Source organism: Cervus canadensis, chromosome 24 (genome assembly GCF_019320065.1).
Source record: "Cervus canadensis isolate Bull #8, Minnesota chromosome 24, ASM1932006v1, whole genome shotgun sequence".
Taxonomy (NCBI): Eukaryota; Metazoa; Chordata; class Mammalia; order Artiodactyla; family Cervidae; genus Cervus; species Cervus canadensis.
Window position 1 is genome coordinate 14,984,548 of NC_057409.1, and position 18,173 is coordinate 15,002,720.

The window sequence follows — 18,173 nt, forward strand, 5'->3', positions numbered from 1 at the left end:
CCTCTGCACGTTCCCTCCTTATTATGACCTTATTAAATTTATTTTTTCATTATAAAAGTAATATTAAAAAAGTAATATAAGCATATTAAGGGAAAATTGGAAAAAAAGAGAAACTAAGAAAAAAAAATCATAACCCCCAGCTCATAACCCAGCAGCTTAGAGAGCCTTTAGTCCATTTCCTTCCTTTTCCATCGTTTTTGTTTGTTTTTTAATGTGCAGGGGGTGTGTTTTGCTGAGTTTGTGGTAAGGCTGTACCCATGCCTTTAACTGTCTTTTCCTACTCACAATTTTATCATAAACATATTCAGTGCATTTTTATTATAAAGGTAATTCCTAGTCATTATAGAACATTTAGAAATTGCAGACAAGCTGAAAGGAGGGAAAAAAAATTAACCCTTGTCCTACTATTGTTAGCATTTTCATATGTTTTCTCTGTATTTATTTTATTTTATCCTTTAATCACAGATGTAAAAAATGGATGAATTCACCAGGTAAAACATTCAAAATAATAACGGAAGCAGATAGCGTATGAAAATCTCCTTTTACCAACAAATTCTTTGCCCTCCCTAGAGAGAAGCACAATTTATACATAGTTTAGTTTGGTGTGTCTCTTTTCAGATCTACTCCTGTGCTTTCACACACACACACATTGTCTGTGTATACATGTGTCATTTGGATATGTGTGTTTTTGAATAGGTGGGTTCATGCTGTGTATGATTTGCTTTTTCACCTGCCAGCCCAGTTTGGCATTCTTTTCCTCGTCACTGCATGTCTTGTCTTGTCTTTGTGGTTTCCCTGTTCTTCGTCTTGTGATGAACCATGTCTCTTTACACAGCCCCTGGTGAGGATAAGCAAACTGTGTCCAGTTTTGTCTGATCATTGTTTTGTATGGAGGTCCAAGTACGCAGATCTTTGTGCTCATGTGCAAATAATTATCTCTTTATGGGTAATTTCTAGAATTAGAATTACTTTGTCAAAAGTTACGTACATTTGAAGTTTTAATGGCTGTTGCCAGAGCACCCTTTATTATTAAGGTTGATAAGCCTACACTCTTAGCATGTATGACATACGCCTGTGTCAACTCTAGATATTATCTTTTCCAGTGCACAAATTTTGGGTTTCTTTTTTTTTTTAAAGTGTGGTTTTAACTGTATGAGAGATATCATTTTCATTTTTTTGTGTACTTTTCTTGATGTTATAAATGTTTCTAGTCCCTTTGTTTTTGAAACAATAACTTTTAATACAGAACTTAAAAAAAGAAAAAGTTTATTGTCAAAGAATCAGAAAATACCCTGTAGAAGGAAATGGCAACCCACTCCAGTATTCTTGCCTGGAGAATCCCATGGATGGAGGAGCCTGGTAGGCTACAGTCCACGGGGTCGCAAAAAAAAAAAAAAAAAAAAGAATCAGAAAATTAAGCCCCCAAAAATGTTTTAAAATTACCCCTAATTCCACCATCCATATCACATGTTGGTGCATCTTCATCTCCTACTTAACTTTTTCTGTGCCTTAAATTTTTTTTTTAAATTTTACAAACAGTCTTCTTTTTATTGGGCAGTTGATATTCAGTAGAGAAAATTGATCACAATTTATTGAAACCTTCCCTAATATTGCATATTTTAGTTGCCTCTGAATTTTGCTGTTATAAATGACAATAGTAGTGAACATCTTTGTGCTTCAGAGTTTTATGTTTGTCTGTTTTTTGTTGGGCGGATTTCCAAAGTGCCCCTGTTATAGATAATCAGACTCATTTAGTGCTTAGATGGGCTTCCCTGGTGGCTCAGTGGTAAAGAATCTACTTGCCAATGCAGGAGATGGGGGGATTCCATCCCTGGGTCTGAAAGATCCCCTGGAGAAGGAAATGACAACCCACTCCAGTATTCTTGCCTGGGAAATCCCATGGACAGAGGAGCCTGGCAGGCTGTAGATCATGGGGTTGCAATGACTTAGTGACCAAACAACAGTCCTTAGGTATCTAAAGAATCTCACACGGCTCTCATTTATTGACCCCTGAGTAAAACTTTGCAAAGGGAAGGGGAGGCTCAGAAAGACTGGCGACCTCTCAGAGACACACAGCTGGGTGGCGGGGGCTGACCCAGGCTCTGGCTGCCCCTCATCCCTGTCCCCACCCCCATGTCTTCACAGGTCTGGGAATCTCCTCCCGGACCCCGGCTGTGAGCACGTCAGAGTCGAGCGCAGGCACGGGTACCAGCAGCCCGTCCACACCCACCACCACCAGCCAGAGCCGCCTCATCGCCTCGTCCCCCACCCTCATCTCAGGGATCACCAGCCCCCCCCTCCTGGACTCCATCAAGACAATCCAGGGCCACGGCCTGCTTGGCCCCCCCAAGTCCGAGCGCGGCCGGAAAAAGATCAAGGCGGAGAACCCAGGGGGGCCGCCTGTCCTTGTAGTCCCCTACCCCATCCTGGCCTCGGGCGAGACTGCCAAGGAGGGCAAGACATACAGGTGGGGGTCTTGGTGGGAGGGGTCCAGCGGGCTTGGGACGGAAGCTGGTGCCTCAGGGCTGCCTCCGGAGCCTAGCATTGGGGGATTGCAAAGTGGGGGGCCCAGAGGCTTGAAGGTGGAGGATGTGGTCTAGAGGGGCGGGGTCTCCTGACCCTCCCACCCACAACCCCTTCAGAGGTGGGGCAGCCTCCACCCCACCACAGCCTGGGATTTTGAGAGTCTATTTCCTTCTCTCTTCAAGCAGTGTTCTCAACCCTCAGTGTTAGAATCATCTGGAGAGCTTTTCAGAAATGCCAGTGCCAGGGCGGTACCTCCAGAAATTCTGATTTAACTTGTCGAGGGGAGGCATATGGAGGGCCTGGGATGAGCCATTCCAGGAAAGCTCCCCAGATGATTCTAAAGTGTCTACAGCCAGGGCAGAGAACTCACCGAGTGTTGGAGCCCCTCCCCAAGAACCACGGCCCACTAGGCAGCTCTTCCCGGTGAGGTGGAAGCCTGCTCCCCCGCCTGCTGCCCGTGTGCCTCGGGGGAAGGATGTCCAGGCTGGGGGCCTGCCCGTAGCCCCCCACCCTGCACCCTCCTCCCAAAGCTCTGGCCCTGGTGCAAGGTCTCTCTGACATAGAGGGTCTCCCCTCAGCTATCCAGGCACGGGTTGGAGGGATCTTCCCAGGGTGAACCTGCCTCTTGCCCACAGGTGTAAGGTATGCCCGCTGACCTTTTTCACCAAGTCCGAGATGCAGATCCACTCCAAGTCGCACACAGAGGCCAAGCCCCACAAGTGCCCGCACTGCTCCAAGTCCTTTGCCAACGCCTCCTACCTGGCCCAGCACCTGCGCATCCACCTAGGCGTCAAGCCCTACCACTGCTCCTACTGTGATAAGTCCTTCCGACAGCTCTCCCACCTCCAACAGCACACCAGGTGAGTGGCCGGCCTGGCGCTGCCCCGCTGCAGCTGGTTTCAGCTCAGCACCTGTGCCCGATGCCAGGAGCTTCTCTAGGTGCCTTCCCCAGACTCCTTTGCTTGGCATACAAGGCCTTTTGTGATACAACCTCTTTGGTCCCACCTGGCCTCAGCTCTCACTCCTTGCCCTTCCCACCATTTGTCACCCTGTTGGTCTTTGCATGTGCTGTGTCGTTTACCTGATACACCATCCCCCTCCTTTCTCTTGTTTTTCTGGCCCTCTCTTATCCATCTCTCAGTAAAACCTCCTCCAGGAAGCCCTCCCTGGCCCCCCTGAGCCAGTTCCACAGCCATTGGGCTTCCCCATCCAAGCAGTGGTAGACTGTCTTCGACTTGGCCTGGTTATTTACCCACCACCCCCAATATATTGGGGATTCTTGAAGGTGAGGGCCCAGTCTCCTCCATTTCCACATCCCTATTGGGTGGCACATAATAAGCATTGGAGCATTTATTTAATATTTGTGGAATAAATAGAACTGACTTTTCCAGGGCATGTGATTCATCCCTTTAACGAATATTTACACTGCCTCCACCATGTGCAGGCATGCCCCTTGGTGCTGGGAATACAGCAGTGAACAAAACAGAGACAGATTCCTGCCCTCTTAGGGTGTACAGTCTAGTCGAATGTGTGAAAGGGCGATTCAGAGATAGACATGTTTTAAGGGAAAAAAGTTTTTGCAGGGGAGTACAGGCATCAGACTGGCTCGCCAAATAAAAACACCATAGTATTTAAAGAAATAAACTAAAGGTTACCAAATTACAGTTCATCTCTTCAGAGGGAAAGAAGCCCAGCAGTTTTCTCGCATGATAGTTCTTATATCTATAAGCACGGCTGTCTGCCAATATCAGCATTGTGAAAGTCAGGATAAAATAGCTTCTGCTGCGGAATTTGTAACTCACAGAAAGTGCTCAGGGGTTTCTGTCTTTGGGGCACTAAGACTAGACAGAGGGACCTGAGGTTTGGTTTTGTTGTAATTTATCCATTTCTCTCCATTGTCTCTGTATACTTTGTCCCAGAGTGCAAGATGTTATGTCTGTTTCTCTGACTTTGAGGCATGATGAGTAGGTTTGATGGTAAGGAACAAATAACAGGATAATCTCAAGATGGCATCAGTCTGCTTTTCTCATCCCCATGCCTCCTAAGGCATGGATTTGACCACGTAGATTAGTTTCAGAAACTTTCTGATTTTGTCATGAATTTATTTTTTGAAGTTTGGCTAGCTTTATGGACATGCATGCACGCGTGCCAAGTCGCTGCAGTTGTGTTTGATTCTCTGTAACGCTATGGACTGTAGCCTACCTCTGTCCATGCCATGCCCTCCTCCAGGGGATCTTCCTAACCCAGGGATCTGGAAGGGATCCCAGGGATCTGGACCCTGCATCTCTTCATGTCTCCTGCATTGGCAGGCAGGTTCTTTATCACTAACACCACCTGGTAAGCCCTGTAAAGTGCTGATCAATAAACAAAGTCCCTCTGTTTGTTTGGTTATTAAAATTAGAGCATGTGACCCCCAAGGTTTGAGAGTTAACTTCTGTCAGAAGATTTTTTAAGGCCTCAGGCTGTAATTTTAATCTGTGTATGTGTGAAAAGATTTTTCTTATCATGTTATCTAATCAAAGATCTATCTAAGTTCCTATATAAGATTAGGAACTTGGAACCATCAAATTTCACCTCTTGTCAGGTTGTGCCTATACAGCCTGTAATGGGAAAGTTACCATCTGTTTGGAGAATCCCTAGTTTGTCAATGTTTCTGGGCTGGCATGAATGACTTTGCTCATAACCTTAAAGGCAAGGATTCCACAAGCCGTGGAGTAGATTCAGTCCAGTTTCCTGGAAGCCTGGGGAGGCTGTATTCCCACTTATGAAGTACAGGCCTTGTTTCTCACTATCACGCTGTCATGCCTAATTAAATGAAATTTGTCTTTAAATGTGACATTTCTGGCATGGTCATGGTTACAAATTTGATGTACCCAATTATATCCCATTAAGAAAGAGGACAGATTCTTAGTGAACCTGTTTAGAGAAACTAATGGATCTATGAAGGAAAAGTCTCAGTAAAGGCACTTAGAGTATTTTTTAGGAATTGTTCTGAGTAGATTTGTAGACAAGGCCAATTACATGTCTTTTCAATAGAACTATCATTTAAAAATTTCCTTGATATTTCATCAGTTTATATCTATGTTAAATTTGTCTGGTCCCCCTGCAGCCTACCCTCTGTGATTCTGCAGGGCTCATGGGAGCAAGGAACCATTTAAGGAATATTCTAGTCCAGTTTGTTCAAATATAGCCTCCTAAATTGACGAATAGAGGTAGATCAAAGGAAAAAAAGGGGGATTTCTCATATATTGGTGGTGGCTCAGTTGGTAAACAATCTGCCGGCAATGCAGGTGACTCGGTCGACCCGTGGGTCAGGAAGATCCCCTGGAGGAGGCAATGGCAACCCGCTCCAGTACTCTCGCCTGGGAAATCCCATGGACAGAGCAGCCTGGCAGGCTACAGTCCATGGAGTCACAAGAGTCGGACATGACTTAGCAGCTATTTCTGTTAGAAGATAGAATATTAACCACAATTAAATCACTTTTATCCAGTCCCAGGTCATAATTCCTGTTCCCTGACCTTGGGGAGTTAGTCTGCTTTGCAAAGTTATCTCCTTCTGGACTAAAGACTTGGATCTTGGCTGCCTTGGCCTCAGGCAGTGTCCGGTCATGGTGATGGGGCATCTTGGAAGCCTGTGCCCTAGGTGTCTTTCCAAAGTGTAAAGAGCCAGTGCACAGGTCCAGTCCTCTCCTGAGGCCATCCACTCCTGATATTTCTTTCAGAAGACTCAAGCTCTGACCTGAAGCACAGGCCTTTATGCAAGTGTGAGGCAGAGAGCCAGATGTGTTGATAAGATTGAATGACTCTGGTCTATTTATCATCAACAAAATCAGAATGGAGGAGAGTGGGGTCCTCTGTTCAGGTGTGATGTATAATCAGTTGTTCAGATTAAAAGCAAATTTTTTTAAACTTTTTATTTTGTATTGGGGTATAGCCAATTACCAATGTTGTGATAGTTTCAGGTGAAGAGTGAAGGGATTCAGCCATACACATACATGTATCCATTCTCCCCCAAACTTCCCTGCCATCCAAGCTGCCACATGACATTGAGCAGAGTTCCCTGTGCTATACAGTAGGTCCTTGTTGGTTATCCATTTTAAATATAGCAGTGTACACAGGTCTATCCCAAACTCCCTAACTATTCCTTCCCCCCATTCTTCCCACTGGCAACCATAAGTTTGTTCTCTTAAGTGTGAGTATCATCCTCTTTTGTATGTAAGTTCATTTTTATCATTTCCTTGTAAATTCCACATATAAGGGATGTCATATGGTATTTCTCCTTCTCTGTCTGACTTACTTCACTCAGTATGACAATCTCTGCATCCATCCATGTTGCTGCAGATGGCATTATTTCATTCTTTTTAATGGCTGAGTAATATTCCATTGTGTATATGTACCACAACTTCTTTATCCATTCATCTGTCAATGGACATCTAGGTTGCTTCCGTGTCTTGGCTATTGTAAACAGTACTGCAATGAACATTGGGGTGCATGTATCCTTTTGGATCATGTTTTTCTCCAGATATATGCCCAGGAGTGGGATTGCAGGGTCATATGGTAGCTCTATTTTTAGTTTTTTAAGGAACCTCCTTGCTGTTGTCCATCGTGGCTGTACCAGTTCACATTCCCACAGAGCATATTATAGGCAGCAAAGGCACTGACTCATCATCATGATCTTTTAATTGATCTTATGAAACAGGAGCCCGCAGCCCCCAGGCCATGGACCAATAGCAGCCCATGGCCTGTTAGGAACTGGGCTGCATCGCAGGAGGTGAGCAGTGAGCAAGCGAGCAAAGCTTCACCTGTATTTACGGTCACTCCCCATCGCTTGCATTAGCACCTGAACTCTACCTCCTGTCAGATCAGTGGCAGCATTAGATTCTCAAAGGAGCTGGAACTCTACTGTGAACTGTGCGTGTGAGGGATCTAGTTTGTGTGCTCCTTATGGGAATCTAATGCCTGATGACCTGATTCTGCATAATGGTGAGTTGAATAATTATTTCATTATATGTCATCATATATATTATGCACCATATATTATTTTATTATATATTAGGTAATAATAATAGAAATAAAGTGCACACTAAATATAATGGGATTGAATCATACTGAAACCACCGCCCTGCCCCTGGTCTGTGAAAAAATTGTCTTCTGTAAAACTGGTCACTCGGCCAAAAAGGTTGGGGACCACTGTCATAGAGCATGTGTTTACGACTGGCACTAATAAGTAATTAAATCTGGGAAAAAAGTCTTTTCAAAGACATTTCTCTGTGGATACTTCTAGTGCTGGTCTCTGTACATGAAAATAAATTGTTGGGTTTTTTTTTCCTCCATCTTAAAAAGTACACAAATATGTATATTTATATTACATGTAATTATACATTACATATTATATTACTATATAATATTTATATAAATTATATGTAATTACATATATACACACATAAAATTAACTCAGGGAGATTGAGCTTCTTTTCTTTTGATTTGCCAACTTTCTTATGCTAGAAACTTCATAGATCGCTCATACTCTAGTGTTTGGCTAATTAATAAAATGCGGAGAGTACAAAATGTGCCCTCATTGGGAGCGTTTGTAAAGCTGGGAAGCAAATCTTTGGTGTTTCCCAGTGGCCAGCTGGAAACTCCCAAGAGCACCTGGGTGTAAAAGATACCTTGATAATTTATTATTCTGAATGGGGGGCCCGGATTTGAGAAAGCTGGCAGAGTAGGCACAAAGCTGGCAGAGGAGGCAGACTCGGGGCGTCAGTCTGGTAGGAAATAAACCCAGTAGCAAGTAATAATTAGAATCCTAGTGTTTTCAGAAATAGCTGTTTGTTTGAAAATATTATTTAAGGCCATGACCAAACAAAAAAATTCACAGGCCCTTGAGGGGAGAGTATTTTGTCAGAATGTTCCTTGTTCAGGGATTGCTCTCTGCTCTTGAGGGCACAGTTTTTTCTCCTCTTTTTTTTTTTCCCCTTCTCTTTTTTTTTTCCCCGAGTGATTTGAGTTCATAGTGGTTGGAAACTAAACAAGCAGCATAAGAGGGTCCTATCAACATTTAGAGACAAATTATTAGTCATTACGCAGTGGCGTGTATAATTAAACCAATGTGTCCTAACCCAGTGACAAAGAGGTGGGTGTCCCCAGTGCCCGCGAGTCCCAGAATCCTTCAGATAAACAAACCCAAAAAAGCCAAACATAAAGAAGCGACCAGATGCCAGGTTTCTTGTTTTCCACTATTCCACAGAGACTCCTGTTTTTTGCCCCTGGATCGAGAACCAGACAGTCAAGCCATGTAATCAAATCCATCTTCCCAACATTGTGCCAGCAATAAAGGGGTAAAAGAAGGTCATGTCAAAACAGAACCGGCTCCGGTCAAGTGATAAAAGTAGAGCTAGAAGCAGGTTGAGCAGGATCCCCCTGGGAGTTGAGAAGGACGTGCCTGGAAGCATGTGGGGGTTTGTGCAATCTGAGTGGCCTGGCAGCTCTGGAGCATCTCGGTGGGACCTCCATCTGTGAAAGGAAGGTACAAGACAAGAAAGGTGACTCGCAAAGTGTTTGCAGAAATCCAGACTTCAGAAGGGTCAGCCCTGTAAGTTATAAATACCATGTGTCTTTAAGGAGAAAATGAACAGGAATTTGTAGTGAGTCTATTCATGGTAGAGACACAGCAGATGTCTTGCGTTTCTGTAGAAGGTAACACATCTGTAGATGCCACGATGCAGAAATCAGGGGTAACCTTGTTTTATGAGGGGGTTAGTCCTCATAAACTAACCCTCATGTGGGGGTTAGTTTATGAGGTCTGAGAAAAGGCTCGATGTTTTTACCTGTTTGGGGAACATCTGCTAGACAGAGTGACTCTGGTTGTGCTTGTTTATTCAGGCTGTGGAGTGGGCTTTGCCTCTGTTTTCCTTCTCCTGGCTATGTGATGTTGTATACATGTGTGATGCTAATTGTGGCAGGGTCAGTTTTCTCAAGTGTGATGATCGTCACATCCTAGCAGCAACTGCTGCTTGTCAGAGAGCTTCTAAGTGTCCGTTCCCGTGTAAGGCATACACGGTATGTCTTATACATACTTTGTACATATACAAGGTATCCATAAAGTCCTTACACAGTACGAACCTATTTCTAAATAAGAGATAAAGAATCTGAAAAGTGCCACAGAGAGAGAACCATCTCAAGGAAGGTCCGTTTTTACTGTATCCATCATTGTTTTAGTTACGAAACACAGTGGAACTGAAGCCACTCAATGTAACATGCCGTTTCTTACCCAGAGGATAAAGGATAAATGATAACTAATGAATTCTCCACAATTCTATTTAAACATAGAATAAATTCCCCCTTTGTTTTTCATAAATTATCTTAAAAGAGACGTGAGTGTATTAAAAGCTAACGCTGTGAAAATGTCTTAGGAACACCCTTTCTGTAAGTTACAGTCCTTAACAATCCATACTTAAAAAAATATATTTTTTATTTTGGGGTGCATCAGGTCTTAGTTGCGGCATGCAGAATCTTTTGTGGGAAGCACAGGCGACTTCACTTTCCCTTTTCACTTTCATGCATTGGAGAAGGAAATGGCAACCCACTCCAGTGTTCTTGCCTGGAGAATCCCAGGGACGGGGGAGCCTGGTGGGCTGCCGGCTATGGGGTCGCACAGAGTCGGCCACGACTGAAGTGACTTAGCAGCAGCAGCAGCACAAGCTCAGTGGCTGTGGCACATGGGCTGAGTTGCCTCGTGGGATCTTAGTTCCCCGACCAGGGATTGAATCTGAGTCCCTTGCATTGAAAGGCAGATTCTTAACCACTGGACCACCGGGAAAGTCCCTACAATCCTTACTGTTATCCCCATTTTAGAGGTGAGGCAATGGGAGCTCAGGGAGGCAAAGTCACTTGCCCAAGGCCACCCCGCTAAGAGGAGGCAGAAGTGAGTTGCAAGCCAGAGTGCCAAGGAGCAGCCTGTGGCTTGGCAGGGGTGTGGGGCAAGGCGGGTGCGGGACGCAGGTTTGGGAAGTCAGGCTGCGGAAGAAGGTGGGGCGAGGTCTAGGCAGGAGAGCAAGGCGAGTCTTCTGGACGCCAGGGTGAGCTTGGGGTGGTTAGTTGGGTGAAGGAGCAGCCCAGGACACTGATTTCAGCTCTGCCTCCCTGCACTGCCCATGCCTGGAGTCGGTGGTGAGCTCCCCCCCATCACTACAGATGTTGGGAGTCGGGGCTGGGTGCTCCCCTAGTAGGAAGATGCCCTGCAAAGAGATGACTCCTGTTGGAATTGAGGACGTGGCCCTGATTTGAATTTCAGAGGCTGAAGAGCTTGGGGCCCAGTTATCAGAGGAACTGTGGCTTCCTGAAGCCCTTCCCAGCCAGCCCAGTGCTGAGTGCCATGCATAACAAGAGATCAGTGGCCAGAGGCAGGCTCTGGGTCAAAGGAACTCCTACCATGACCTGGGAGGCTGATGGATGTGAAAAATCCCATGAAAGCAGGAAATATGTGATGGAGGTTGGGGAGGATCATCTGGGTTGGGTGTGGAAGGGTCCGTAGCCCTTTCTAGTGAGAGGTGGAAATGATGTTCCCAACTCGGGGAACAGCATGAGCAAAGGCTCAGAGGCTGGTGGGGGCCTGGGGATTTGGATTCTCCTGGAAAAGGGGGAGATGTAGGAGGTGCAAAGAAGGGCTGTGACAAGGTCGGATCCCACGCTGCTGCTGTGGTGGAGGTCAGGAGAGGAGAGGCTGAGGCTGAGAGCCTAGGAAGGACGCTGGGCAGCTGTGGCACTCGGGGAGGAAGCCAGAGGAGCAAGGTCGGAAGGAAGGACTTGATGTCCCTGGAGAACCATCAGTCAGTCAGTCAACAAACACAAAAAAGGTATTTCGTAATACCTCTGAGGGGTAGGTGGTGTTGATTATATGAAGCATAGTACTGCTGTCAGTGACTGACCTCAGGAGGAAAGAACTCACCTTCCTATGTTTCGAGTCCTCTCTGAGGAGCCTGTGCCAGGCCCTGGGATGATGGTGGTGAAGAGACCAAGAGCATTCTTGCTTTCAAGGAGGGAGGCAGCCAGTGTCAGTGACTAGACATTGATAAAGCATGTGCCCACACACGGACTTCTGCTCGGGGGTAGGTGCAGGGGCCAGGTCTAGGCCGGGGGGTCAGGAAAAGCTTCCCCGATCAAGGGACTTTTATACTGAGACCTGGAGTCTAGGTTGTAGCCAGGTATGAGCTGGGGGAAGAGTGTGCCTAGAAGAGGAGCAGTCTGGATACAGGACGGAAGGTAGGAAGGGACTGAAATGTTCAGGGTGGGATTGGAGGGTGGGGCGGCAGGGCTGGAGCCTTGGGGCGGGGAAGAGGCATGACCTGGGCAGCAGTGGGAGGCAAGGACTTTGGGGTGGGCATTGTGGGGTTTAAAATCAATACACATCCTGGGGTGCCTTGGTCCCCTCTGCCACCTGACCCCTAGCTGACCATTTCCACAGCCCTGGGGGGGAACAAGGATAGGATGAAATGGAAGGTTTCTGGCAGCAGGCGCAACTGGTCCAGGTGACCGTTAAGGTGCTCCCATTGTAGAGACGGGGTGCAGCATCCTGGGATGATGTCCCCAAACATGTGACGCCCCTAAAAGTGCAGGTAGAATAGAGGTCCTCAGAACTGCGGCCCAGCTCCACCTGGCCTGTCTCCACGCAGCCTGAGAAGCGCTGTCCCTGCCCTTGGGGCTCCCCGTCTAGTAGAGAAGACAGGAGGGCGGCCGCACGCTGAGGATGCAGCCAGGGCACAGGGGTGGTGAGCAGAAGCATCCGTCAGACATGGTTGCAGATGAGAAATGGTCCTCCTGCCGGCACGCAGGGTGCAGGAGCAGAGAGGTGAGGCCGACCGCAGGTGAAGGGCCTTGATGGCACTCTAGGGAATCCGGACTGTCCGTGTTCATAGTGGGCAGTCAAGGCCATGGGCTCACTGATGGCAGCGAGTGTTCTTTAGTCCAGCCTGGCCAGCACAGGGCCTGGCCAGAGGGACCTTAGTTGTTTGATGAATCTGTTGATGGGCAGAGCAAACCCAGGGGGCTTTCGGGAAGGAGCTGGACCACGTGGTCAGAGCTGGATTTCCCGCTCCCATCTAATGCTTGTTGGCAACTTAGGCAAAAGAGGTCCATGTCTAGCCTGCATTTCGTTGCCTGCCTGCTTGGCACAGGATTTGCCAGAGCAGGTGACTGAGGACAAGCCTATGAGATCAGGGAGGGCCTCCCGTCCCTGTGTGTGTGCTGCGCTCCTGAGCCCCGGTTTTGTACTGGATCCCAGTCCCCTTCCATTCTCACCTGGCTGCTAGGCAAGTGCAGGCGGCAACAGCCATCAGAAAGCTCAGCCATCAGCCTTGAAGTCACTGCTCCCAAGTCTCCTTCTCAGTGAGGACCCCCATTACCCTAATTAAGATTGCACCCCCCTGTGCTCGCTTCGGCAGCACATATACTAAAATTGGAACGATACAGAGAAGATTAGCATGGCCCCTGCACAAGGATGACACGCAAATTCGTGAAGTGTTCCATATTTTTTTTAAAAACTGGAAATAGAACTGCCATATGACCCAGCAATCCCACTTCTGGGCATACACACTGAGGAAACCAGATCTGAAAGAGACACGTGCACCCCAATGTTCATCGCAGCACTGTTTATAATAGCCAGGACATGGAAGCAACCTAGATGCCCATCAGCAGATGAATGGATAAGGAAGCTGTGGTACATATACACCATGGAATATTACTCAGCGTTAAAAAGAATTCATTTGAATCAGTTCTAATGAGATGGATGAAACTGGAGCCCATTATACAGAGTGAAGTAAGCCAGAAAGATAAAGAACATTACAGCATACTAACACATATATATGGAATTTAGAAAGATGGTAACGATAACCCTATATGCAAAACAGAAAAAGAGACACAGAAGTACAGAACAGACTTTTGAACTCTGTGGGAGAAGGTGAGGGTGGGATGTTTTGAAAGAACAGCATGTATATTATCTATGGTGAAACAGATCACCAGCCCAGGTGGGATGCATGAGACAAGTGCTCAGGCCTGGTGCACTGGGAAGACCCAGAGGAATCGGGTGGAGAGGGAGGTGGGAGTGGGGATCGGGATGGGGAATGCGTGTAACTCTATGGCTGATTCATATCAATGTATGACAAAACCCACTGAAATGTTGTGAAGTAATTAGCCTCCAATTAATAAAAAATAAATTAAAAAAAAAAGATTGCACCCCTGACATGACCCCTCTCATCCGCTTTCTTCTCCGAGCACTTATTACCTTCTACACACGCTTTACTTACTTCGCGCTTGTTGTTTGTATCCATGAGGCAGTGAGTTTTGTCTGTTTTGTTCACATATATGTTCCAGGCACCCAGAGTGGTGCCTGGCACCCAGGTGCCTGACACAGTAATTATTAAATGAATAATAATAATAATGGTATGTGGTGATGGAGTACTGACTTCGTACTGATATTTGGCTAAGCCCCTTTGCATATCATCTAATGTAATCTTCACAAAGCCCAGTGAGGTAGGGACTGTGTTTTTATAGCCATTTTGCAGATGAGGAAACCGAGGTACAGTGATTTGACCAAGGTCACCCGGCTAGTAAATGGTGGAGCCAGGATGAGAACAAAAAGGGGCTCATAGGAAGGACACAGAGGGGCTGACCTCTAGCTGGGGTGACCAGATAGCCACATCTTTGAGGGGGCAGGGCATGGAAACTGGGGGCCAATTGGGGAGTTGTCTCCTGAGAGAGGCAGGCGGGCAGGAAAGGTCCTGGCAAAGCCGTGAATCTGTGCTTTTCAGTGGGTTGGTCTGCAGGTGATTTTTTTAGAAGAGGGGTAGAATGCAGTCAAAGTAAGCCCACTGTGATGATTGCGAGGCCTGAGTGGGTGCTGGTGGAGGGCTGGGTTTAGTGGGGCCCTGTGAGGAGCCTGGAGGCGCTGGTCACAGACCGGCAGTGGGAGGCTGGAGAAGAAAGGACAGGGCTGGCCTTTGAAGTCCCAGCTCTTGCCTGGGGCTCACTCGGGGTGGAGGGGGGAAAGTGTGTGGAGCAGGGAGCCTGGGAGGCTTGGGGGCCAGAGGTGTGGGACAGGCTAGCCAAGGGCTTGGGGGCTGGAGCTGGCCTGGGGGACCTGCCAGGGACTCCACCTCACTGGACTCCCCATTGCAGAATCCACACAGGCGACAGACCCTACAAGTGCCCACATCCTGGCTGCGAAAAGGCTTTCACTCAGCTCTCCAACCTCCAGGTGAGTGCCTGCCTGCCCGCTCCGCCTGCTAGGTGCAAGGCTCCCTCCATCCCTTCCAGGGGAGCCCAGCTGCCTCCTGACCCCCGCTGTGCTCCCCACAGTCTCACCAGCGCCAGCACAACAAGGACAAGCCCTACAAGTGTCCCAACTGCTACCGGGCCTACTCGGACTCCGCCTCCCTGCAGATCCACCTCTCGGCCCACGCCATCAAGCACGCCAAGGCCTACTGCTGCAGCATGTGTGGGCGGGCCTACACCTCGGTGAGTGCCGGGCCTCCGGGAGCCTCTCCCTCACCCCAGCCCCCTCAGACCTGTCCTGACGCTCCCATTTTCCAGATGAGGAAACTGAGGCCCTGGAAAGAGGGTAGGATCACAGTGAATGGCAGAGCTGGGCCGTCCACTTCTCCGTTCTGTTTTTGGCTGCCTCAGGCTAAGTTCCCCTCAGGCAGCCTTTAGCCTGGGTGCCACAGGTGCAGTTTCCTCCAGGCAGTGGTGGAGAGGGGCCTGTCACCCTGCTTCCCAGAGCCAGGGAAGAAGTGGGCCTTTTCCCCACTGGGGAAGCTGCAATCCCTGTAATGGCCACAAGGGGGCATAGTGACCTGGCCCAGAGTCACTCTCGTCTCCCGGGAAAGGTCCAAACAGCGACAGAAAGGTGCCAATCCCCTGTCCTCGGGTGGAAATTTCCCTAAACAAGGGACTTTCAGACCCAGGAGAGGGAGTCCAGGTGAGTCACTCAGGTGTGTCCTTCGGCCTAACCAGATATTCTGGTTAACAGACCCCCACATGTACCCAGGGGTCCCCAAGCCTCAGTTTCCTCATCTGTAAAATGGAGTAGCTAGTAGTTCTTAAATCATAGGACTGTTGACTGGCAGAGTCAGCGCCTGATAGACCTCAGCTAACACAGTTATTTATTTACCCAGTGTTTACTGAACACTTGTGCCAGGCACTTGGGAATCAGGATGAATCAGACAGACATATTCTTTGCCCACAGGCAGGTTAAGAGTCTGCTGCTGGAGACAGACATTAAACAAGTAACCACACAAGTGAATATGTAGTGACAGATGACGGTAACTGCTCTCCAGCAGGCTTTCTCAACCTCGGCCCATGTTGACATTTTTGCTGGGGGGGTGCTGTCCTGAGCATTATAGGATGTTTAGCAACATCCTTGGCCACATTCCCCTTAGCAGCCGCTCTTGGAAAATGCCTCTAGACTTTGCCAAATGTCCTTTGGGGGAGAAATTGCCTCTGATTGAGAACCTCAGCTTTAAAGGCAAAAAAGAAACATATGGTTTTGAAACACAGCTGCAGGGAGGATAAAATGGAGTTGGGGAAGGGAGATGGTTTGGGGTAGGTGTGTGAGGAAGTCACATTTAGAAGGCGGCGTGGAGGATAATTGGCCAGGTGAGGAGAAGAGGAGGGGAGGAACTTTCCACGCAGGGGGACAGTGAATGCAAACACCCTAGGTGGAACCAACGCAGTGTGTTCCAGAAACCGAAAAATAATTAGGTCACACGAGGCTGTGGGGCCCTGTTAGGAAGTTTGCATGTTTTCCCAGGTAGAGCGGGGACCCATGGGGAGAAGACTGTCCAGAAGGGTTATTTTGAAAGTTCACTTTGGCTGGAGGGGGCACATGGATCGCACCTTAAGAGGAGTCACCAGCCTTCAGAGCCGTGGTTCTTAGGGGGGATCTGAACTCTGGGAGAAAGGGGATGTCAGATCTCACCTGGCCTGAGGCCCCACCCTGAACTGGGCCTGACTGGACTCCACAGAACAAGAATAATTACCTTTTCTGAAAAAACATTTTAGTGGGTTGACTTTTAAACTACTATAATACCTAAAAGGAACATTTGCAAATAGTAAGCCCTCCTGTTTCCATCGGGGCTTCCCAGGTGGCTCAGTGGTAAAGAAGCCTGCCAATGCAGGAGATACAGGAGATGTGGGTTCGATCCCTAAGTGGGGAAGATCCTCTGGAGGAGAAAATGGCAATCCACTCCGGTATTCTTGCCTGGAAAATCCCATAGACAGAGGAACCTGGAGGACTACAGTCTATGGGGTTGAAAAGAGTCGGACACAATTGAGCATGCATGCATGTTCCCATCAGCCCCCAGAACCTGGCATCAACCAGTCCTGCATCCATCTCTCTGTTTTTTGAAATAAAACTGACATCATATTGTTCCATCTGAAAATTTTCACTTTGTGTCTTTAAACATACTCTTTTTTTTTAAACTTATCCACAATACCTTTATAATAGCTTAAAATGATTCACCATAGTCCTTAGTTAGTTAGTTCAGTCGCTCAGTCATGTCCGACTCTCTGCGACCCCATGAATCACAGCACGCCAGGCCTCCCTGTCCATCACCAACTCCCGGAGTTTACTCAAACTCATGTCCATCGAGTCGGTGATGCCATCCAGCCATCTCATCCTCTGTCATCCCCTTCTCCTGCCCCCAATCCCTCCCAGCATCAAGGGCTTTTCCATGAGTCAACTCTTCGCACATGCAGTGGCCAAAGTATTGGAGTTTCAGCTTCAGCATCAGTCCTTCCAATGAACACCCAGGACTGATCTCCTTTAGGATGGACTGGTTGGATCTCCTTGCAGTCCAAGGGACTCTCAGGAGTCTTCTCCAACACCACAGTTCAAAAGCCTCAATTCTTCTGTGCTCAGCTTTCTTCACAGTCCAACTCTCACATCCATACATGACCACTGGAAAAACCATAGCCTTGACTAGACGGACCTTTGTTGGCAAAGTAATGCCTCTGCTTTTTAATATGTTATCTAGGTTGGTCATAACCTTCCTTCCAAGGAGTAAGCGTCTTCCAATTTCATGGCTGCAATCACCATCTGCAGTGATTTTGGAGCCCAAAAAGTAAAGTCTGACACTCTTTCTACTGTTTGCCCGTCTGTTTCCCATGTAGTGATGGGACCAGATGCCATGATCTTAGTTTTCTGAATGTTGAGCTTTAAGCCAACTTTTTCACTCTCCTCTTTCACTATTATCAAGAGACTTTTTAGTTCATATTCACTTTCTGCCATAAGGGTAGTGTCATCTGCATATCTGAGGTTATTGATATTTCTCCCGGCAATCTTGATTCCAGCTTGTGCTTCTTCCAGCCCAGCGTTTCTCATGATGTACTCTGCATATAAATTAAATAAGCAGGGTGACAATATACAGCCTTGAACGTACTCCTTTTCCTATTTGGAACCAGTCTGTTGTTCCATGTCCAGTTCTAACTGTTGCTTCCTGACCTGCATACAGGTTTCTCAAGAGGCAGGTCAGGTGGTCTGGTATTCCCATCTCTTGAAGAATTTTCCACAGTTTATTGTGATCCACAGTCAAAGGCTTTGGCATAGTCAATAAAGCAGAAATAGATGTTTTTCTGAACTCTCTTGCTTTTTT

General features: G+C 47.4%; 1 protein-coding gene and 1 non-coding gene across 4 annotated transcripts in view; both read left to right on the plus strand.

Annotated features, from left to right (window-relative positions):
• ZNF362 (zinc finger protein 362) overlaps nucleotides 1-18,173 on the plus strand; it is a 43,226-nt gene that overhangs the window by 21,091 nt on the left and 3,962 nt on the right. For all 3 annotated transcript variants that reach the window (XM_043444974.1, XM_043444975.1, XM_043444976.1), the window contains 4 exons: nucleotides 2,146-2,467; nucleotides 3,162-3,386; nucleotides 14,698-14,776; nucleotides 14,878-15,036. In XM_043444974.1, coding sequence (XP_043300909.1) covers nucleotides 2,146-2,467; nucleotides 3,162-3,386; nucleotides 14,698-14,776; nucleotides 14,878-15,036 — 785 coding nt within the window. The remainder of the gene's footprint in view (nucleotides 1-2,145; nucleotides 2,468-3,161; nucleotides 3,387-14,697; nucleotides 14,777-14,877; nucleotides 15,037-18,173) is intronic.
• LOC122426956 lies at nucleotides 12,950-13,056 on the plus strand. Its single transcript, XR_006265302.1, has one exon. It is a non-coding gene; the product is annotated as a U6 spliceosomal RNA (small nuclear RNA).